This window comes from Musa acuminata, chromosome BXJ1-3 (genome assembly GCF_036884655.1).
Source record: "Musa acuminata AAA Group cultivar baxijiao chromosome BXJ1-3, Cavendish_Baxijiao_AAA, whole genome shotgun sequence".
NCBI lineage: Eukaryota > Viridiplantae > Streptophyta > Magnoliopsida > Zingiberales > Musaceae > Musa > Musa acuminata.
In genome coordinates this window covers 2,918,934-2,942,102 of record NC_088329.1, presented here as the reverse complement: position 1 = coordinate 2,942,102, position 23,169 = coordinate 2,918,934, and the positions used below count along the sequence as shown (strand labels likewise).

Below are 23,169 nucleotides of genomic sequence, written 5' to 3'. Positions count from 1 at the left end.
TTCAATGCCATGGTGTAATCCAGCACACAAACATTTGCACTACAGGATTCATGGATGCAGCAGTTATTCATGAAAACAAATGCATTGGCTGACTATGTTTACAGCTTAACAAACAATAGAAAAAAGAGACAACAACGAAGAAAAAAATGATAGTTCGACTGATACACATTCTATGACAGAGAAAGGTTCTTAAAATGCAGGTGACAAAATGGTATAGCCACAGTTATTGCCAATGAAAAATAACAAGATACAAATGAGGTAGTATGTGTTCTATAGACTGTCCAAGCTCCCCATTCAAGATAGCACCCACTAGCAAGTACGTTCTTCGAGTTTAAGGAACAAGAAGTGGTAGCTCAATCTAGCTTGACGGATGAGAAGAGGTAGTGAACAAAACAGAAGGATGAAATGAACCCAACCGTGCCAGTAGCAAGCATGATGGCAATGACCATGAACAATGAGTAGCCAAGGTAGAGGGTGGCAGAGACAGGGCCGCTTAAACTTTTAAGATCGAATACCAGATAATTCACCGAGTATAGGAAGATGTATAGAGCCACTGATCCCGAGGAGAAGAAGGATTTCCACCACCATTTCCAGTCTTCCACACATAGGTGCATGTAGGTGAGGACCAGAGATACCTCGGCACAGACGACGACCAGAAGAATCAAGACGATCAAGAGGAAGCCGAAGACGTAGTAGACTCGGCCCATCCAAAGGCTAGACATTATGAAGAAGAGCTCAATGAACAGGGTGCCGAAGGGTAAAGTCCCTGCTCCGATGACCAGCAGCCAAGATGGGTACTTTTGTGGAGGGATCTCACGAGGGATTTGATTTGTGCGGACAGGATACTCGATATGTGGTGCCTTGGCACCGATGAAACCACCGGCGAGAGTAAGCGGAACCGAGATGCAGAACCAGAGCAACAGCAGCACGACGAACAAGGAGAACGGAATCGCTCCGGTGCTGTGGCTACCCCACAACAGGAAATTAAGTGTTGTTAAGATCAAGAAGGCGATACCAGGGAAGAAGCAAGCGACACGCCAGGAGACGGAGACCCAGCCAGAGTGATCTCCGACATTGATCGTCTTCCACATCCTGACAGCAACGTATCCTGCCGCAATTCCGAGGATCAAGTAGAAAAACAGCATCCCCGTGATAAGGGTTCCGCGGGATGCAGGCGACATGAATCCAAGTGCGGCGAACAAGATGGTCACGACCGCCATACCGAGTATCTGCACTCCATCACCTACCATCGCGCAAAGCAGCAACGGGTGGCTCGGAGCCCTGAAGACGTCCCCGACGACAAGCTTCCACCCGGAGAGCTCCTCGTTCATCTGCGCTTGCGACTCCTTGTCCAGCTCTTCGTACCGGGTGAGATCTCTTCGGACGGTTCTCAGTAAGATCACAAGAACAATGCCGGCCAGGAAAGCAATCACCATCAGCGAATTGAGTATTGAGAACCAGTGAACCTTCGCTCCTTCCATCTTCAAGTAAGCATCCCATCGGGACGGCCACTTGATGTCGCTCTCGACGAAGGCAACCTCGTAGGTGAAGACCACAGGTTGGTTCTCGTTCAGCTTCATGGCCACGGTGGTAGGATCACACTGGATCTTCGCCGGGTACTTGTCGTACGTCTTCAGGTTCTTGGCCGACTCGGCATTGTGCAGGAAGCTGCACGGCACAACCTCGAATCCGACCACCATCCACCCGGGCTTGCCGGATCCCGACTTGTCTGTCGTCTGGATCACGTCAGCCGCGTCCCCGGTGCTGCCCACCACCCTCGCCACGTTGGTTTCCTCGTACTTGTGCACCAAAACGGTGAACTTGAGGTGATTGAAGAGGTAGTAGGCGTCGCCCGCCCGGACACCGATCGGGTACCCTGTCCACCGGAGGAGGAAATCGCCCTTCCTCGTGTACCTAATCGCCGGGAGGTTGTCGAGGATCACATTGACCTGGTACATCTCGTCGATCCGCTTCTTGAGGAGATTGAAGTCCTTGGCTGACAGCGGATCGGTTCGGCAGAGGAGGATGTCGGACTCGTTGGTGAACATCTTGAAACGATAGGGAGAGTTCTCGATGCGGTCGCCCATGAGGAGCTCGCCGAGGTTCTCGGCGCTGTCCTTGATGCCCTCCGGGGGGCGGCAGAAGGGAAGGCTGTAGTAGGTGAAGGGCAACTCGGTCTCGATGGAGGTGAGGGAGTTCACCTTCACGGAGAGAAGATTGCCGACCTGATACTCGTGGGGGTAGCTGCCGGGGAGGTAGAACCCGTCGCCAGATCGGATGATGGCGAGGCAGGAGACCAGCAACCAGAGGTCAAATCCGCGAAGAGATCCCATCTTAGCGCCGAAACCGGAAGCAAGACCCATCAGGGATGGGTTCCCTTACAGATCTGTAGAACACAGAGATCAAAACCGGATCAGGAAGAGGAGATCTCGGCGTTTGAGGGGAATCGAGCGTCAGATCTACAAATGCGCATCAGCACAAGGCATAAAAATCACAGTAACGAATCGAACAGGGAGGATTAGGAGAGAGCAGATCTGACCTCTATTCGAGTCGCTTCGATGCGAGATCCAACCAATCGACGACGGCAGAGAGGGAGGGAGGGCGGGTGGAGGAATCTGAGGAGAACGGAGAACAGAGGAGTGAGAAGGCGACGAAGAAGACGCAGTGGGGAGGGGCTCGAAACGATATTTATGCCGGTCGAGGTCGGGACTTGGGGCGCCCAAAAATGCCCAAAATGTCCACCATAGGTGCCCCTATTCCCCACCAAGCGTCGGTTGTGTATCTTATGCGTGAGTGAATGCTCATCCCGTATGCCCCCGCTTCATCCAACCGGGGGTTACTTTCGGAAATACACTTTATATTTAATTCCATTTAGGTCTTTTTCTTATTTTCACTCGGACAATAAAAATGTGCGTAACGGCCGCATGAGACACGGGGAACGAGTAAGAGACAAATGATAGCAGTTTCACCCCCAAAAGCATCTTCAAAATTCGCGTAAATAAATCATTTAGCTGATGTAGTTCTTTACGATTGGTGAGATTTGTATGATACATCCCTCCTTTTGATGGGCATCTCTGCTTCCGTCCCGGTAGCTTTGTTCTCACGCACGTGATCAGATCCAAAGAAGTTGCCACCGACACCGACACCGACACGCATGATTTGTTAGTATAATCCGAACGCAAATTTTTTCTTTAAATACTTTCTTATTATATGAAATATTTTTTTAAAACATGATCGATTATAAAAGGTGAAGACCGATAGAAGATAAGATTTTCCTAACTATACGAGTTTATATTCTGTCGAGGGAAATCCTATGTATAGATTCCTATGGATGGACATGTTAATATATTCAAGTTAAAGTTACTTTAATAAAGCTTCTTTAATAATTGTTCTTATCTTTTATTATTTTCATGCTACACTCATCAGCACTCTTCTTCTCTATTATAGTGTCGTTGCAGTTTCCTCCTTTGTTGCAGCTTTCTCCTCTATTGTACTTTTATTGCAGCTTTCTCCTCTGCTGCACCTCTAGTATAGCTTCCTTCTTTGCTGTTTTGCTGCAACTTCCTTCTCTGCTATAGCTTATTCCTCTGCTACAGCATTGCTATAACTTTTTCTATTGCTGTAGCTTTCTCCTCTACTACAGTCGTCGTCATCGCAACTGCAACAACAGTAACAACGATTTACTCTTGCCCTACTCATGAAGCTTCTGACTCGTAAACCATTCTTTGTATCGATTTAAGATTGGTATCCTTGACAGGAGCACCATCTTGTGGGGGCATGATAGAAAATAAGATTTTTTCAACTATACGAGGAAATCTTTCTACTGAAAATCTTCTATTCTATTAAGGAAAACCCTCTCTCCTAATCTGTATAAATAGGAGAGGGACATGTTAATGTATCCAAGCTAAAGTTACTTCAATAAAACTTCTTCAATAATTGTTCTTATCTTATATTTTTTTCATCGTACTCCGTTAACAAATGATAACAACTCTAATCGACTCAAATGTGTATATAATCAACCATCATTACTTGACTACGATGGTAATACTCATCAGCAACTCTGTGCAAACTACCACAGATCAATTCTGATTATTCATATGGAGTTCTGTGATATCAAGTTTTCTCTTTTTTTTATTCCCGGTGCAAACTGTCTTGAATGTCCTAACATAAATTTACTGTTCCCTGATCTGAAAACCATTCTTTATCTGGGTTTTCCTGGTTAATTATCATGATAATATCAAGTCAGCTTCAGCTTTCATTTCAAGAAAAAGTATAAAGCAAGATTACACTGTTCATCTGGGTGTCTGTCTAAAACCTGGGTTGGAAGAGATGTCATTGTTGCCATTGTCCTGTGTGCTGTGTCTAATTTATTCTGCAAATTAGTAAGAGAGAACTGATATGTCTCTCTCACTTTTTGATTGCTTGTCCATTTACCAGCATGCTATCCCTCTCACTTGCATGTCCCATTTGATATAGAGTTCACTGTGCAGTGGACAAAGGAAAAGGAAAAGGACTGTAATGTACATGCTGCGAACCTTCAAGGAAGTTGCCCTTGTTTGTCTGCCACCACCAGTAGATCGATTCTTCTCCTCCTCTATCCTACAATTGCTTCGTGTGGTTCCCTGACATCTCCATATATCATGTAAACTCTGTACCATTTGAAGGTGTATGTGGTGGTGATGGAAATGAAATTTCGGCAAAAGCATGGAGTGCTTTCTGCTACCGTAGAGCTCTAACTCTCAGCCGCAGTGGGATGGAGATGAAGTCGATATAGAATCAGGTAGCTGTTGTTCCTTTGTTGTCTGTGTTCGCCATCCATGGCTGGGATGCTCCCGGGAGTGGAATTTGCCCGGAGAAGGCGACTCCACCACGGCGGCTCAACGGATTCATCCACCGGTACGAGGAGATCATCTTATTGTTTACATACAATAGGATGTGAAGCACATCTTTCCGCTACTGGCTCCATGGTAACCATGACCACTCATTAGCACTTGTTCTTCCCCATGATCGTTCTTCAACTTGTTGAGCTCATGGTCGCTCCTTTGTTGTGCGTGCTGTTGGCCAAACCACATTCTATTACTAGCAAAGAACCATTTTGAACAAAGAAGTCCACGAAGGAGCACTTGGATCGATGGCTCGGGAGGCCAAGGAGAGACTGGATGCAAGACTAAAGATCAAGAGGTGTGACGGGATGATGAATCACTCCATGCTTCCTGAGCTCCACAAAGTCTACAGCTTTCTTCTGATCCTATTGCAGGTATCGTGGCTTGGAAAGCAACAGCGAGTGCGGTAGCGAGCAAGTGATCCCAGGGAGTGTGCAGGGAGAGGTGTTCTCGTCCAAGAGCACCAGAAAGTTCAGCTGGAGTAAGAAGCTGGGGTGGACGGCATCCGAGCAAGCGGAATGTGCAATCTGTTTGGAGGAGTTCAAGAGGGGAGATGTGCTACTTCGCTTGCCTTGTGCTCACAGGTTTCACTGTGACTGTGTGGTGCCATGGCTGCAGAGTAACTCCCACTGTCCATGTTGCAGAACAACGATCTTTCCTCAAAGCTGTCGGTAGTGTAGCTATGGCGATAATTTACAGAGACTGCTTAGTGACGCTACTGGAAATAGGTGGTGTAATTTATGAGAAAATTTATGTCAATAACAAAAATCACTTCAAAATCCATTTTATATATATATATATATATATATATATATATAATATTTTTATTTTTATAATACTAAATATTTATAACTAGAAAAAGTATTAAAATCTCTTGGTGGGCTGACGAAAAAATCTCTTCAAAATCAGATTTATTATAAATTAATATATTATTCTAAAAATAAATATAGAATAAAAACAATAAAACCTGAATGAATTACCAGAATAAGCATTTCATTAAAACATTTGATAATACAATAAAATAGACTTGTAAATAATTGAATTTAAAATTTATTTTTCATGAATCAAATAATCTAATAAATTTAAGACTAATTAAATAATATAAATTCACACAAAACATATAATTGTCTAATTAAATGAATTAAAATTATTATTTTAAATTTATTAGAATGCTAACAATTAAAACTCTTAAAATAATTTGGTTTAAGATAAAATTACATCAACTTATCATTTAAGCTTATAAATAACATCATGATTCATGCATCATCATCTTGAAACTAAATAATTATTTACTAATCATGAATTTTTTGAAATAAAAATATTATTATACATCACAAGAATATAATAATTCTAATATCAAGTATTTTAAAATATAAAATCAAAATTATTTCATCTCGAAAGTTATGAAATAATTAAGTTTTATATTTAAATTTTTTCTCACATAAAAAAATTTAAAATAATTATTTCATAAAATTCACTAAATTAATAATTTTTAAAATTAATTAAAACTTTAATTAAATTGAATAATTTACTAAGTTATCCATGTTATTAAGGAAACTAATTTTAATTATTTCCTTAATCATATTACACAAATAAGGAAATGAATAATTCTAATAAAGTAAAACATTAATTATGATAAATTTGATTAATGGTAAGAAGAAAAAAAATCTACAACAATGCAAATCATATATTGATGATATCTGATAAATAATACTTAAAGCATAGTTTTTTTTTAGGTTTCTTAAAATTAAAATTAAATATTCAAATATCGCTGGCTTAAAACAAGCAAATCAGAAGAGCAAAAAACAAAAAAAAGAAAATAAAAAGATCAAAAAGTATCATGCATATACTTTCTCGTATTTTCAGTGAATAATATCAAATTTAGCTTCATAAATTTTCCCATTTATCAACTTAATAAAATTGATGGTTAATGTAAAGCACAGAGTGATATTTCGAATAAATCTGTGATTTCAGCGTTCTGTAGGGATATGCAAGACATTTTGCTGTAGAAAGAACGGACACAGACGGCGGTAGGCGCCTTCGGGCATGGATTTCTAATCTAAAGATCGATCCGATCCGTTTTGAGACACAAAAAAGGTGTTGTTTAGTACGGTTTAATTAACGGGTTTAACGGGTATCGGATCTCTTTAAGGTATCGCCCGACAAAAGCGAGCTCCTCGAACGTTCGGTGGAGTTCAAGAAACCCTCTCCTTTTGTGTCTCCCTCGCCTCATCCTTTTGAGAAACCCTTCCCTTCTCGCCGATCCAGAATCGAACCGGAGTTATTCTTTCTTCGTCTTCGATCCCTTTCGATGGTTAATCCCTTTCTTCCGATCTCTTTCTGCGTCTTTCTCTCTCTCGAGGCACGATGGAAGCCTTTTAATCTTTCTTCTGTCTTTGCCTTAGGAATCGACCGGCCCTTCTCTCGACGATTGCTTGAAGTTGTTGAGAGGGCAGCGCGACGAGCAGAAGCTCGCCGGACTCCTCCTCGCCGCCAAGTTCTGCCAAGGGGGCGACACCGCTTCTGTTCTCAAGGTTTACGAAGCCGTCGGCGCGAGATTCCTTCAGCGGCTCCTCATGACTGGTAATATTTTTGAATATCTCATGTTACTCCAATTTTTAACCCGTTTTGATGGATCATGGTTCTTGGGTCTTGATTAAGGCATGGGAAAGGGAGCCAGCGGGGTTAAGAGTGGCGAGGAGCAGGAGGCGTTTTTGCGACTCTCCATCACCCTTCTTGCTGCATTGTGTCGGGTGCCGGAGATTGCGTCGTCGGAGGAAATGAACTCCCAAATTCCTCACGTAGCAGAAATTACTTCAACATCGTATGTTTTTTTTTTTTGTCTTTAATTATTGTTTGTTCTAAAATTGGGTGTTGCATGACGAAACTGTTGGTATTGAAGGATTTATGCTTAGTTATATCTGTGCCCTATGCCCTATTGTATCTCGATGTGATACATGTGGTTGAATTTTAAATGCAACGACTATGAATGTGTTCTCGTTGAAAATAGATCACCGATTTTCATGCTTTATCTCTAATTTTCCATTTTCTTTTTTGTGGGAAAGAAATGAGAAAGAAACGCAACTCCACCTGTTTGTGTGCACGCTAATAATTTTAATCTGTTCCATTGTCAGTCTCATGATCAGATAAAAATTAAAGAAAAATGTTCTAGACAACTGTCTGCAAGAGCAAAATTTTGTAGTGTCATTTTCATAAATAGAGATCAATGGACGGAAAAGATTTGTGTAACTGACTCCAATAGTTAGGACTTTATGGCTTATCGTTGTTGTTCTCCATGATTAATAATGTGCTAAACACGTTTCCTAAATGGTATGATGGGGATGATGGAAATGATAATAGTGTGTAGTTACAACAGGTGAGGTGGTAGAGACTGTGATGGCTTTAGGGTTGTTGTAGTGGTGCTATGGTGGTGATGAGGTGATGAAGGTGGTACAAGAGTGTTGATGGCAGCAGCGGCCTCCTTGTGATGGAGCTGGTGTTAGCTGCAGTGATGGTGGTGGTGTTGCATGCAACAGTTATGGTAGTTGTGGCGGCACCAACAATGATGGTGGAGATGAAGTGTTGGTATGAGCATTGGTGGTGGCAATAGGGTTGGTTGAAGCAGATTAGTAGTAGGTTGGTACCAACATCTGCAGCAGCAATGGTGAAATTGGCAAGAACGTGGTGCTATGGTGATGGTAACAATGGTAGTGAAGGTGGCTACAAAAATGAGAATGACAATAGGCTTAACTTAAAGAAAAAAAAATCTTTGGAAAATTTGGAATAAAAACCTACTTTCTGTAGGTTTCCTAAGTTTATACCAAATTGGAGAACTAAAAAATTAGTTTAAAATACTTGAGTACTGAAGCTTGGGGTGGGATCACCATGTCCATGTTCAAAGTTTAGACAGTTGCCTTGAGGACTGCCCACTTAACGTTGCTTCCCTTGATTAATAATATTGTGTTCTGCTGATTTGTGATTGTTGCTATAGTAATAGTACCATTTGCAATTGCAGTTCATATACCATATTACCTTACATTGGAGACATTTTTTTCTGATCTCTGATTAAAGTTCTCTGTAATATAAATGTACGTTACTTTTCTGCTTAACTACTTCTCACTGAATTTGTTTGTCAGGTCTGACCCCTTTATTGTTGAGGAATGCTATGAGTTTCTGTTGTTGGTTGCTGCAGCTTCAGAGAATGGTCTAGTCAAATTTTATGAATCTGGAGTGATGGGCATGCTTGCTCCACATATTTCTACTCTGACTGATGGTATTAAATGCACTTGATTTTCCTTTGTTGGAACTGTTGGGTGTTAGAAACATATTGGACTTGGTGCTGGATTTAATAAATATGTATTCAACTTTATGAACACTACTGATTTACCTGTTGCCGTAAACCTGCCTTAAGGACTCCTCAGGTAATCACATATCTTCATGCTTGATGGCTCATACCAATGAAGCTTTTTAATCTGACTTAGAAAGTTTCCACAAATTCCACTAGACTTGTTTCATCTGGCACCTCTCTTCTTAGTACTTTACTGTTGATGTACTAATGGAAATTTGAAAGTTTACGGATCAATGGCTGGATCAAGGCATGGCTACACTTTCAAAGTCCAATTTAGTTTGTTATGAGATGTCTACGGTAGGATTAAACTCTTAATGAGAACTCTAGAGTTGAACCTTAGAATTCATGTATATCTAGAATATGCTATTGAATGCAATTCAACTTTGCTAAAGTTACTTGAATGGCAAATAACTAGGTCAAGTAGTTGGTCAAGTTTTATCAGAAAGTGGTTTCAGTATAGAATTTCTTTTGGATCTTCTCTTTTGACAGGTCTTTGGAAGTTCTCTCCTTTGAACAGAAGTGCTCAAGCTCTTTTTACCAAATTTAGCATTTACCCTTAAGTTTTATGTTTTATTTTTTTTCTTTCTCCTTTTGCCTTAATGCTGACTTGGACATGCCTTGAACTTTTATCCCATATGTGGATTATGTTGTTTTTTTTATCAAGTCTTTATTTCTTTGAAGGTTCTCGGTCACTTGAGTTTGCCATGCAACTTCAGCAGCTAGTAGTGAATCGGCTATCTGATGATTTGTTAAATGATGAGAACCTACGAGGCATGTTAGCCATGGTATGCTGGCATGCACTTATAGAATTCTCTTTTTTCAATTTCAATCATTTCTAATGATGGTTTATTACGCTATCTATTTGTTTATGTATGTACTGACAGCTTATGTGATCCCCAGGTGACTTCTGTTGCTAGGCAATTTGCTGTACTGCAGAACATCCACAAATTCGATGCTTTGCATATGCTTACTACACTTCTATCATCAAATTACATTGTATGATGTTTTTCTGTCTCCTTATCTTCTATCTGATATCAATCATTATGGAAGAAAGTCAGATATACTAAAGTTGCTTTTTTTTTTCCTTTCCAAGTGTACTTGGAGCTAAGTTTATGTTTGATGCAACTTCCACGAGTTAGTCAATTTAGGCATAAGATCCTGCATAAATGTTACAATGAAGCCATTGGTTGTCACCTATTTATTTGGAATGAAAATGTCATAGCTGCATCAGTGTTAATGATGCATTTGATGCTTCACATTGTCAGAATTTGCATTAAATGATTAAACATGAAAAATAAAGAAGAATTTTAGAGTCTTTTCTAGATAGGATAAGCAAGATGATGGACTGAAAATGTAATTATAATCTGGTTACTTACAAGTGATTAGCTTCTGTGTTCTTTTGCTAGAGGTCCTTTTGTCATTAAAAATCAGTACACAATATGAAAATATTCAAAGATGCGTGCATAAGTACTTTCTCCTTGTTGTTCTTCATTCAATTGCTTGTCGAAACTAATAAATTGCATTGCCATTCACCATTTCATGTTTAATTGTGTGTTGGTTAGCACATGCATCCAATGACACAGGAATTTATTATGCAAGCTAATGACATAGTATTCTTACAGTTTTAGAATTAATAAAACTTGAAAGTCAAGTTACATATGTAGAACAGTTAGAAACAAATGAAAGTTTTGAATGCATTTGGATAACATTGGTATGACAGCATATGCCTATTTGTGCTTGTTCAGAAGACTGATGCCTCTGAGTGTCACTACTGGTTAGTTGTTTTGTTTCTGATAGGTCATTATAATCCATGTTGCATTGAAGAAACTGACCATGATTTACATATCTATGTCAATTACACTGGAATCAATCTCTAATTAGTTGGTAAGGATTTGCATCTTCAGGCTTATACATCTAATTATATTCTAAAGGCATAACTACCATCAATTAAACTTAAAATAAATCATAATATCTGTAGTGGAATCTAATTGGCCACTCGCACTATGGGCTAGACTGTTTTTCTTGCTTTGGACCTTCTTTGGTACCTGACATTGCTCCACCCTTATGGTGCTTTTTGCCTTTATGGTCGACTTGAAAAAAAAAAAACTCTACAAGATTATGATTGGAAAGCAAGTGAATTTACATGATCAATTAATAGCTATATTAAATCATGTGAAATGTACAAAGTTAATTTTTCTTTATCTTGATGTTGCAACTGTTTGCTACAGTGACTGGGTATATTAGCAGTCACTAAATCTAAATAATTATCTTTAACTATCCTAATGAAAATTAACTAAAATAAAGAATTTTTAATGTCCTGTTTGTTGCCGTCCACATCTGCTGTCCACACTGAGAGAATGGAGGAAATAGCAATAAGTGAATAAATGGAAGTGAAAATCAGCAAAAAGAATATAAACATAGCCTAGTTACTCATGCTGTCTCCCATGTTTTTAGTCTAATGACTCATTCATCTCTCATATTTGTAGTCCAGTTACTCATGCGTCTCTCATGTTTGAAGAGTGCTGCATGTTGAATATCATGTAGTATCAGTAAATAGTACATATTTCCTATTCCTGTATGGTAAGATAATCTGACTGGAACATCTATGGGGAAAATTACATGAATTCAGTGGTTGCCACCATTAATTGTCTTCTAATTTGTTGCAACCATCTTATTTATTGTTTGACATATAGACTTGTAAAACAAATGAAAGATACAATAATAGGTGAAGTTGCTGCACCTCATTCTTCCTTCCTGTAACGTCACTTTGAAACATTTTGTTGGGGATCTTTTGCTGTTTTGTTATTGAAAATTTATAATAGTTTTACTTTAATTGCTTCATTCATCATTGGCTCACTGATGAAGCCAGCTTCTTGTTGATTTATTTTGATTTTTTGTTCTTATTTTATGATTTGAAGTTATGTCAAATACACTAATTTTGTGAACATATCTATACTTTTTTATTTTGAAGCCACTTCATGAAGCTCTAAGGTCAATATCAACTGATATTTGGGCAAGTCAAATACGCATTGGCATTAGCGAAATACTTCAAAACCGAGTTGGTATGTTTGCATCACTGCTTTACAGATTTTGATACTTACACTACACAAAATCGAACTTCTTGAATTCCTCCTCACCATTCTTTCCCCTATTTTCTCCCTGTCCATCATGTTAGCTGGATTAATTTTTATAATTATTGTTGTCACACACTATTGGCCCATTGAGAAAGTAAACATCAAGTATAACTGTTAAGGGAAAATTAATGATTAATATATATTTTCAAACTTGTAGTTTCTACTGAAAAGCTCCAAGCCCTTCTTCTGGCTGATTTAATGATGTCTATACTTGGGGTAAACTGGCTGCTGGAACACACAAGATTGCATCATAACCAGGAACCGATGCCAGTTGACAAGTAAGAGCAACAATGTCTTTGGTTTCCCAGGGGAACCTCTTTTAAGTGGTAACATCATTTTTTTATTATCTTGAGTTGCTTTTAGGTTTGTATTGCTTGTACTCGAGTCCTCAAGGGTAGAAGTTGCTGTTCTTCTTAATGAGCTGGCCTACTTAAAATATGAAGCTTCCAGAAGTTCTTCCGATGCTGCAGGAACAATCTTTCAGAAGCAGCGATCTTTGGCTATATTATTTTCTTTGATGGAGAAGATCATTAAACTTATGTCAACTGTCAGTGGGGCAAAAGGTACATCTGTAGTTGGCTAATAGTTAGCTTGTTATCTAATTTATGGCTGTTATTTTCGAAAAACTCTTATCCACCATATAGAGTTATTCTTCCTGGTTTTTTTAGTACTTGTTTCAATTAGTTTATTTGTTGTTTATTATCACAACACAGAATTGTAATAAATAATAGTTTCTCTTGAGAGAATTGCTTATGCCTCTGGATACACACACACACACACACACACACATATATATGGATATGTATATGTATATATATATATATGTATATATATATATGTATATATATATACATATGTATATATACATACATATATGTACATATATGTATATATATATTTATATATGTATATGTATATATATATACATGCATACGTATGTATCTGTGTATATATATATATATATACATATATATATATACACATATATACATATACATATACATATACATATAATACTATAAAAATATCTTTTTTTTTGATAATGGATCCTACGTTTTTGAGGGGATGAATTTATATAGATCTGGGCTCTCTTGCTCTTTGTATATATGTGATTGCAATTTTATCTTTTAAATAGTTAAATTCAATCAACCAGGTGTCTTTTTTGTTATAGCACCAACATACAAGATGTTGGGACTTATGACATACAATGTCTTGCTACTGAAACAAGGATTGTGAGACTAGTGTCTGTAGTTGCTAGCTTGCTACTTGTTTCTGTGTGTTGCACTGACAGTTGCATAGCTAGTGCTATGCTACCAATTTCTTGTTTTTTTTATTGTATTATAGGCTTGAAAGCATGGATAGAGATCCAAACAGCAAAGAATCAAATACTGGTTGCCTGGTTGGTATGCACCATACTGACTGATATTTACTGGTCTGACCAAGGCTTGGTACCTGACCGTAGAGGTTGGTACATATTATACAGACCAACTGATATGTATCCTTATTAAAAAAATATTGGTTTAGTTCTGGAGTAGAGACTCTTTTTTTCTAATACATGAATTTTCATAAGAAGAGTTGAAAAATGTGTTGATGTTGAATTCGTGAGTAGGTAGGGCACTAATATCTGTTTTATCCAAGAATTTTTTTTTCCTGATATAAGAAGCATTGTGACATTATCATAACAGATCTCAAGGATAACATGATAGTACTGACTGGTTAATAGACTGGTATAATACATCTTGTGGTAAGTATATGATATACTGATCAGGAAAAAAAACCAAGTATGATCGATGGAAAAAAAGGATGTCTCAGGTTGATCGATAATTTTGACTATTCTAGTCACTCAACAGCATAATTCCATGAACCAACAGTTGATGTGAGTTTGTACCCTCTTAAGTGCCCCGTGTTAGAAGTAATGATGCTTGGTATGAAAAAACAAACAATATATCATAAATTTGACTGTTTATTTTTTGATGAGCTTACAGTTAGATAAACAGGATTCATTTATCATGATTTTCTTATGGAGGCATTTCAAGGAGTGTAGATCAACAAGCTTGAATCTCCTGAATAAGGTTTTACATAGCATCAGCTGTACCTGAGGCTGAGACAATTTGCACTTTTCATGCACATGCGTTAAAACTTGTACTTGTACTTTATCCTAATAGATTCTTGGTTTCTAGGAATTCTTTTGGATTTATGAGCGTCCGCCCTTTCTTTTTCTGGCAGATCCTTCCGTCAAAGAGAGCACTCTGACAAAGATGATTTTGGGACTCAATGAGACAATTGATTTGGTTCTGGATTTTTTGCAAGACTCAAAGGTGATTATAGTCTCTTCCTAGGCTAGGGTTGAAATAGTTAATTTCTTAATCCGGTTGATCTTATGTAGGATCATGGTCAAATAAAGGGAGATGACCTGTTGGCAGCAGTCCGAATAATAGGAAGGTATGATTGGCTTTTCCTTTTTCTAATTGTATTAGCAACCTTGAACTTCAATGCTGCAGCTAGACATATGGTGTTAATTGTCTTGCTTGTGTTTTGTTCAGTTGTCTTCTAGTCGATGGATATTTAAGCCATCTTCTCATCTACTGTAGCTACTTTATTGTGTGTGGAATTGTTTTGCTGTTATGGATGTTTAAAATCTAGATAGAGAATTTAGTAGAAAAATTTTTACTAGATTGACATTCGTATGGTATGCCAGAGATTGCTGGATTCCAATCTAATGCCAATTTAATACTATTGATTAAGCTGAGTTTTTGAAATAAAATGGAAGGTATTTTACTTTGACATTCTCTCTGAAACATCAAATATAGATTGTAATTGGATTCATATAATAAAACAAATTCATTCAAACACCAAGTTGAAACCTGTAATAAAATAAGGTCTGTGATAAGATGGGATAAGTTATCAATGGTCATTCAAAGATTTTGTTGTCCTCATATTAGTATGAAGTAGTTAATGCTCGCAAGTGCTTTTAACTGATTTCACTTATGCAACTATTTACCACTTTTTACTTGATTGCCTGCAGTTTTTTTTACATAAAGTTACACAAATGCTTGAAAAAATGTGTGGCCTTTAGGAGTGTAGCTGTCTATTTTGTTTTGCTATCTTGGTGACGTCCATGATCTTATATTATATCAACTTTTTTCTGAATATAATGTCTTTTCCAGCTATCTTGCAGAGGCACCCACTGCATGTAAGGAAAAGACCCGAGATTTGTTAGGATATCTTCTATCAATTGAAGGTGAAGAGGAATCAAGGTTTAATTCTCTTTTCTGGTTTTTATGTTAGTACTCAAGATATATTTTTAGTTCATTGCTGATTGTTGCATATTGTTACTAAATCGTAGTCCCTTCTACTCCGTCTGCTTCTTGCTTCCAATGTTGTGCCAATTAACCGTGGACATTGATGGGTGCAAGGCATTGGCTTCAGTTGGTGGACATAAAATGGTGCGCTTGAATTTGTTACATACCAGTTACAACATATATTCTTTATGTTTTTAATTTCGTTTCAGTCAATGCAGCTAAATGAACTCCTTGTCTTTCGTTTTTTTTACATTGTTCTCATAATACTGCAATGTGCCAATGATATTCTGAGACACATGATTTTTGGAGCTTTTGCCATATCTGGCTACTTGCACTATCAGATACTTCAGGAAGTTTTAATACTTTCTTTATACTTTAATTCAATAATTTGTGATAAGATCAACTGTACATATTGAACATTTATTTCCTTAATTTTTGTAATATTTTGTTTACAATTTTTTGTACTTTTAATAAATTTAAAAGCAACTTCTTATATAATTATGATTGTGATGTTTCTACATCTTACTCTTGTTAGAGGTTCTACATTTAAGATTCTTTTGGATCTTTGATGTATTTAACATTGACACTAATTGACTAAATGATGAGTTCTCTTGTAGCTGGTCACTCTTACGTGTGATGGTTATTATCACAGATGCAGTTTCATCCTGTATGGATCTAACCATCGGTATTGTATGTTAATTTCTATTTGTTTCTATGATTGATGTTCTGGCCTTCACTTCACTCCTAGTTCTTCAATCATAGTGAGTTCATGTGCTAATTACAAGTGTTGCTCTTGCTCGAATATGTTGATCCATAGAAATCTGTCTCATTTATTTACAGTAGAATTACTACTGACATTACTGATGTGCCATAGAAATTTCAAGAGATAAACAAAATATGCATGTGTGTTTTCTCATATTGTGTGACAATGAAATGGTGTTTTAATTCACATTTGGAGCATTGTTGTCTACTGTTGTATGTAACCATGTAATACCACCACAAATATCGAAACCCTCTTCAGACCTAATTATAAGTAGTTTATTGGCAACCTGCAGTACATTCTACACTTTTCATGTCGGCTTACACATTTTGGTTATTTTGTATGCATAGTTTACATGTATGATTATCTAAGCCTTTAACATGTAGATCTACCTGAACAATGAGACCAGTGTTGTTTTTTACTGTCATTGTAAAATTAGTACTCTGTACATGAGATGTAATTCTGACCATCTGAACAATGAGATAATATTGCTTTGCTGTCATTTTCAGTTTAATACTCTGGAGATAAATCGTATTTCTCTTGACATTATCAGATAGTGGAATGCCTTGTGAACATGGTTGGAAGTAATGGCAAGATGGTTAATATTAGTGATAGAGTGCTTTTGGCTTGTGATACCATCCTTAATCTCCTGTTAAATGTAAGTTACTTTGCACCTCTAGTTTTCACTTGTAATTAGTCATGGTTATATTTTCAGTTTGTCAACTTTAATGATTTTTGGGGTTATCCTGACACAGCGAAAGGAACTTGAAGTTTGGATAGAGGGGTCTCAATTTGTCAATCTGTTACATGCATTGATCTTTTGGACTGGTACTTTCTTCAGCCCTATCATGTAATATGACTCATAATATAAACTATTGGTGAACCAACGGAGTTTATTATCACAAGGTTTCAGTGTGCTATGCTAACACAGAAAAGAAAAACATGGAACCTATAAATGCGAAATGATCCAAGCAACCTACTAATCCAGTTCATCTGTTCGAGTTAGCATGCCCAAAATGTTAAAACCATTAATGATTGTGAAAAGCCATTCAAATACATATGTACCCCATAAACCCTCAAAAAGAACTTCATATGTAACTTTATTCTTTCCTCTTTTTCTTGCTAATTGGATAATGCAATTTTTAAATTTACACCTGTTGTATTCTCATCGTTACCAATTTATTCATTTAGAAAATAAGTGATGGATGTAGTTCATACTCCAGATGGATCCATTTTGGAGCTCAAATTCGAGCATAGGATGCATCTTGATCGCTATTGAGCAACTTTTGTCCATCCGCAGATACTAATACTGGTTCATTTGCTTCTACTAGTATTCCTTCTAATTAATTGTGTTAATTCTCCTGTTGACATAAAAAAATGATGTTATCTACTGGGATTTGAGTGGGTAGTTACTAAATCGTTACTTAGAATACTGAATGAATTTGTATAATATAATATTTTGTTTATACCTTTTATGTTCATGCGGAAATGTTCATATGGCTTATGCTAAGAATTGATTTTTATTTCTTTTTATTATATCTATAAACATTATGTGATATGATTCTTTTACCTCCTTTTGCACTCGTAAGAGAACTGCAAGGATCCATCTGTCGTGATGATGGCTTCAAGCATTTGCTCATTGGTGTTTGATTTAACATCTGAGGAATCTCTTCTAAACCAATGGAATTTTGATCAGAGCTCTTTTGAGAAGTTGTCTCATCTCATTGTCAGAAGTTTAAACCAGGTTCAGTTGTAGGGTATTTTTGTTGATCTTGATGTCATTGTTTAATTTGAGAAGTGCTTTCATATCCTATTTGAATTGGTGCAGGGTGAAATAAGTGAGGATTTTAAAGACCAGTCGGATCTTCATCAAATCATTATTTCAGGTTTGTTGAACATTTAATTTAACTATTAATTAGTTTTATCTTTATTCTACAGATATACCTTGAACACTTGATTTAGCTAATAGTTTGTTTTGCCTTTATATTTTACATATATATCTTGATGTTTCTTGTTCGGACTGTACAGTTGGTGCTACTTTATTAGGTTTTGTCTCCAAATTAAAGGTTGTTTTACAAGGTGCATCTTTTGTTCCTCCTTGCAGCGTATTGTGATTGGGCTGATCGGTTCCCTTTTGTTAGAAAAGCTGTTGAAAATTAGTAAATCCCTCGGAAGATTTTATACATTACAATATTTGGCCGGCGATCCATCATTGGTCTCTTCATTGGAAGTCTGTTTGGCAGCACCGGACTGGTCTGAGACTAAATCTGGTTTAGATCACATTATCTAACACTAGCAAGACCTCGTTGAATATTCTTGCATGTACAATTGGCAGTATTGCCTATAGAAATATGTGTAATTAGTGAAGATGGCCCAAATTAATTAAGTTGAATGTACCATTATCTGCAAACATTGTCATCGTTCAGTACATAGTGCTGCCAGTGCACTAATAGACAAAAGGAGAAGTAAGCTTTGTCTAATGGTCTATTTTATGTTCGGCTCGGAACTTATTGCTAGGTTACTCTTTATATGTAATAAATTGTAGGTAATTGTTAAAAGTTACTCTTTGCAGCCCAAATAAGTTCATCAGTATATTATTATTTATTAATTCGAGCTGAAGTATGTTGAGTTTGTTGTTAATTGTCAAGTATATTGGACTTGAGCATATGGATGATTAGCACATCTTTAGAGAATGAATTGATGTATGGGATCGTTGCCTCACTGTCGAATTATGTGGATAAGATTGTGCTCAGGCAATGATAAAAGCAGTCGAGCATGAAAGTGGCTGTCATGGACTTGACCATCAATTAGTTTATGAAAGCGGTCATGCACTTTAGCTCACAGCAACCACCGCTGCTTATTTTGTTGGATGCTACAAAGTTGAGAGAAAAGAATTGCTTTAAAAAAAGTTGAGAGAAAAAGAACCTTTTTCGCATTAATAAAGCCACAATGAATTTAAATGAAAACAAACAATTTCCTGTAGGCACTGCCCCTATGACCTGCAACACTAAGCCTAAAGATACAAAGTACCACTTCAATGTCCAAGTAAAAAAACCATGTACAGCTCGCTTCGAGTGGCGCAGTCAATGGTGTCGCCTTTGATGCCTCGGTCTTTGCTAGAATTACGAGTCCTCCTTGCCGTTGAACCGAGCACCTGACGATGATTCTTCAATGGATCCATGGCGAATCCTGCTCGTAAGAGACAGTCCTTGCTGCCCCTCGGACACCTTCCTCCGATATCCGAGGGCAGCCTTGCACCGTCAGTGACTCCAGTTTGCATGAACCAATCAGCGGCTTCAACCCCAAGTCCGTCACCCCCACGCATTTACGGAGCTCCAGACTGGTTAGGCGTGGAAAGCGTCGGAGGAGCTGCTGCATCCCCACATCCGTCACTCCCTGGCACTCGGCAAGCTTCAGCGTGTGCAGGTAGGGAGCACGACCAAGGGCTTCCATCCCACCGTCGTCGAAGAAGCAAGCAGCATCCAGTGCCAGAACACGAATCGGACAGCTCTGGATCATCGCCAGGACGCCGCCCTGGCTGAAGCAAGACGACAAGGATGGGAACTCCCCATCCGAGAAGGATAGCTCCAAGGCTTCCAGCTTCGAACACCCCGCGGCTATTGCCCTCAGGCTCTCGTCGGTCAGTCTCAATGGATTGCTCAGCAGCACAGGCGCCATGTACTGGGGATGGAGGCCAATCGAGATGCTTCTCAGGTTCTTCGACTTCCCGGCCAATGCCACCATGTCGGTGTCCTTCACCCCCACGCACATGTCCAAGCGAAGCCTCTCCAGAGCCTCGCATCCCCCCAACAAGCACGACAGCCCTCTCCCCGGAGCTACGCTGCAGTTGACCAACCGCAGCTCCCGCAGATTCTTGTAGCGGCTCTGATGCCTCGCCCATTTGTCCACCGATGATCTCTCGTAGACCTTGGACTGCCTGTGGCACGCGTCCACCTCGACCTCCAATCGCTTCAGATTGCTCCACCCAGGCCCCAGTTTGATGAGATCGTCCTCGCTGATACCCCTGCAGTTCTTGATCGAGAGGTCCTCCAGCTTCCCAAACTTGCCGAGGTACTCCAGCCATTCGTCACTGCTCACTTTATTGCAGCGATTGAGATGAAGAGCGGAAAGATTCTTGCACCCAACGACGAGCGATAGAATCCCAGCACAAGTGATTGCTGGTGCAAAATTGAGCTCCACGGATCTGAGATTCGGGCACGACGCAAGGAAGGCGAGGCCGGAATCGTCGATGGATGAACAGAAGCTCAGAGTGAGTTCCGTCAGCGACGGGCAACAAGAAGGGAGCCGAAGGAGGCCATCGTTGGTTAATTGCTTCGCCGGGTTCGACTTCCGACCAGAGGAGTCGATTTCGAGCTTCTTGATGTTGGGGAAGCGCATGCAGAGCGAGGTCAAGGCTTCGGTCGCGGCATGCACTCCGCTCCCGACCTTTAAGAAGTGCCTCTGTTCTCCATCGATCGCGCAGAGGCGCTTGCAGGCGAGGGAAACCGAATTCCTGTCCGCAGTTTGCTCCAATCTATTGACGATATCGACCAGCAACTCCTCAGGAACATCCTCCATCAAGAACCCCATTCTCTACCGATAACAACGTCAAGCAATGGCAAGGAAGCGAGGATGAAAGAGGCAGCTTGCAACCCGGTGTTACCTGATCAAATAGATCCCTCTTCTCGCGGCTCAGACACCCTCGATCTCGATCCAACATGCGCTACAAGAGAGGAAGAATGAGAGATTTATGATGGAACTATCTTAATCCCTCGACCTCTTATATAGACGAACTCAGATAAGAAGAGAGAATATCCACGGCGCCATTCCACGTCCTCAAAGATGGTGTAGTATCTGTCGTTGGATACGAGATCCAACAGCCGAGACAACGAGTTCCTGCTCGTGTGAGCTTTATCGAGTCTTCGCAGTCGTCAATGCGTGCACTTAACCATCGCTGGCATCAGCAACCGAGTAGTCCAACCTCGCTGCTCTTACGCGCACAATGGAATCAATCTATGGAGCGACTTCTTCCATTCTCTCTCAGTTCCATCTTTTACAGACCTTTCGAATTCTGCCTACCTTCATCGAAGTTGACGGGACAAAGTCAAAGCTGGTATGAACATATGCATACCCAAGCAAGAAGGCATGGTTGTCTGCAAGTGATGACCGCGACCTCGTCCACTGTGCATCCCTCTAGGAATCAAAATCTCCGGAAGAAGAAACGGTGGGTTTACTTCTCGGTCTTTGTTTCCGAAGCCTTTCGGATTTCTTTTTCTATCGTACAGCACTGCCAACATGTTCGATGAATTGACCGCCCCCAGTTCTTGCTTCGAAACAAATGTTGATCGGTCTTTGTTTATCTTGGGGTAGATAAACATGGAAGAAGAATAGGAAGCACGATGTGGGTCATCAGATTAGATCTTGGAGTTCAAAATTGGGTGGGCTTTCGTCGTAGAACACCGCGAACAACGGAGCATGACTTCATCGTACAAGGGTTATTTCGTCAAACACATTGGAAGTAATAGAAATATGACTTCTTTAAGGAATGGGGTTAGGTAGGATTGAGACAACGAAAGCATGAAGAAGCAACGAAGGAATGAGTCTACAGAAACACTTCTTGTTACATATGAAGAAGCAGAGTTCGCCATTTCGATCCCTGTCTCAATCAAGTTATACATTCAAAGGAAACATAGTATTGCAGGCCACACAGTCTTATGGCGCACCGTGGTAGGTGCAGCCATGAATGTAGTTGATTTCGTGCTGAGGAGATGGGGATTTGAAGTGCATGAACTCGGCACTGGGACTCTCTGGTGTTGGAACAGAGTGGCCGCATCTTTTCACTGAAGCTGAAGCAGCAGGCAACGAACGTGAGATAAACTCGAAGCAATGACAGACGGCATGCAGCAGCAGCTCCTCCCCCCACCCCCCTCAATTATTGCTGGGATTTAAGTCAATCATGTAAAGGAAGATGCTTGCATGGCCGGGCCGACATGGTATCCCATCACACAAACGCGGAGTTGATGCTTGAGAAGGGAGGACGAGTTCTGATCGACCCTTTTTGCCCCCACCAAAAAGCAGAGACTGGGGACAGAAGGCAGCATGAAGCTGACGGATCGACGCTCGGACGTCACAGATCGATCTCGTCGAGTCAAAAAGACAACGAGAACTTATCGTTGTACTCGCAATGGCAACAGAGTTCCTGCAATGTGATGACCATCCTTTTCCTGGGGAAGGGTTCACGAAGTCTACCTGTTCGCCATGGCGGCCAACTCGGAGAGGACGCAGCGTGTGAACGAGAACACATCATGCGTCGTACGTGCCGTCAGGAAGACGTAAAGAAGACACGGCAGCGCACGCAGTTGTCACGTGGTGTCGGTAATCAGAATCCTAAGGAAGAAATCCGGTGAGCTTACCGCATGTTAAACGGATGATAAGGTGGCCCAAAAAAAATTTAAACGGTGTAAAATCGTCCAAATTTTGGTTTCTTAGACTCACTACCGGTGACCAGAATGTGGAATCAGAATCCTACGTCGGTGAGCTTACAGCATTATAAACTGATGATACCAAAACAAATTTCAAGGAAGATATGGCGGTGATCAGAATCGCAAGGAAGAAATGTCAGTGAGCTTACCGCACATTAAACCGATGATAAGGTGGCCCAAAAAACTTTAACCGGTGTAAAATCGTCCAAATTGTGGTTTCTTAGTGTCACCTCGGTGACCGGACTATCGAATCAAGCGCT

The 23,169-nt window shown here is 39.5% G+C and overlaps 3 protein-coding genes and 1 long non-coding RNA gene across 8 annotated transcripts; 2 read left to right on the top strand and 2 right to left on the bottom strand.

Moving 5' to 3' along the window:
* Positions 1–63: 63 nt before the first annotated feature.
* Positions 64–2,684, bottom strand: LOC135616826 (transmembrane 9 superfamily member 11-like). 2 transcript variants are annotated; one of them, XM_065116485.1, is made up of 2 exons: positions 2,540–2,684; positions 64–2,386 (listed from the first exon to the last, which is right to left on the bottom strand). In XM_065116485.1, the coding sequence occupies exon 2, from the start codon at positions 2,361–2,363 to the stop codon at positions 354–356; it is 2,010 nt and encodes a 669-aa protein (XP_064972557.1). In that variant the 5' UTR covers positions 2,364–2,386; positions 2,540–2,684; the 3' UTR covers positions 64–353. The 2 variants fall into 2 exon arrangements, with proteins under 2 accessions (XP_064972557.1, XP_064972566.1); XM_065116494.1 differs by having other exon boundaries at positions 64–2,459; positions 2,540–2,681.
* A 2,001-nt stretch (positions 2,685–4,685) lies between these two features.
* Positions 4,686–5,666, top strand: LOC135636557 (uncharacterized). The gene is made up of 3 exons (XR_010495920.1): positions 4,686–4,967; positions 5,084–5,181; positions 5,258–5,666. It is a non-coding gene; the product is annotated as an uncharacterized LOC135636557 (long non-coding RNA).
* Positions 5,667–7,076: 1,410 nt separating this feature from the next.
* Positions 7,077–19,035, top strand: LOC135616812 (uncharacterized). Of its 4 annotated transcripts, XM_065116452.1 has the most exons (19): positions 7,077–7,197; positions 7,289–7,466; positions 7,545–7,707; positions 9,020–9,156; positions 9,913–10,016; positions 10,132–10,227; positions 12,203–12,293; positions 12,523–12,643; positions 12,729–12,928; positions 13,710–13,829; positions 14,592–14,683; positions 14,752–14,807; positions 15,533–15,622; positions 15,712–15,811; positions 16,981–17,085; positions 17,183–17,255; positions 18,017–18,171; positions 18,256–18,313; positions 18,532–19,035. In XM_065116452.1, the coding sequence occupies exons 1-19, from the start codon at positions 7,195–7,197 to the stop codon at positions 18,585–18,587; spliced, it is 1,998 nt and encodes a 665-aa protein (XP_064972524.1). In that variant the 5' UTR covers positions 7,077–7,194; the 3' UTR covers positions 18,588–19,035. The 4 variants fall into 4 exon arrangements, 3 of the variants coding, with proteins under 3 accessions (XP_064972524.1, XP_064972531.1, XP_064972540.1); XM_065116468.1 differs by lacking the exon at positions 13,710–13,829 and having other exon boundaries at positions 7,088–7,197; XM_065116459.1 differs by lacking the exons at positions 18,256–18,313; positions 18,532–19,035 and having other exon boundaries at positions 17,651–18,108.
* A 301-nt stretch (positions 19,036–19,336) lies between these two features.
* On the bottom strand, positions 19,337–21,194 carry LOC135616821 (F-box/LRR-repeat protein 14-like). The gene has a single exon (XM_065116478.1). The coding sequence runs from the start codon at positions 21,015–21,017 to the stop codon at positions 19,596–19,598; it is 1,422 nt and encodes a 473-aa protein (XP_064972550.1). The 5' UTR covers positions 21,018–21,194; the 3' UTR covers positions 19,337–19,595.
* Between the last annotated feature and the right edge of the window lie 1,975 nt (positions 21,195–23,169).

Excerpts from the sequence above, each read along its gene's own strand:
- LOC135616821 (XM_065116478.1), bottom strand. The coding sequence starts at position 21,017 with ATGGGGTTCTTGATGGAGGATGTTCCTGAGGAGTTGCTGGTCGATATC.
- LOC135616826 (XM_065116485.1), bottom strand. The coding sequence starts at position 2,363 with ATGGGTCTTGCTTCCGGTTTCGGCGCTAAGATGGGATCTCTTCGCGGA.
- LOC135616812 (XM_065116452.1), top strand. Across the intron at positions 17,256-18,016 it reads TGCATTGATCTTTTGGACTG|AGAACTGCAAGGATCCATCT; the intron begins GTACTTTCTTCA and ends TGCACTCGTAAG. Across the intron at positions 18,172-18,255 it reads TTGTCAGAAGTTTAAACCAG|GGTGAAATAAGTGAGGATTT; the intron begins GTTCAGTTGTAG and ends GAATTGGTGCAG.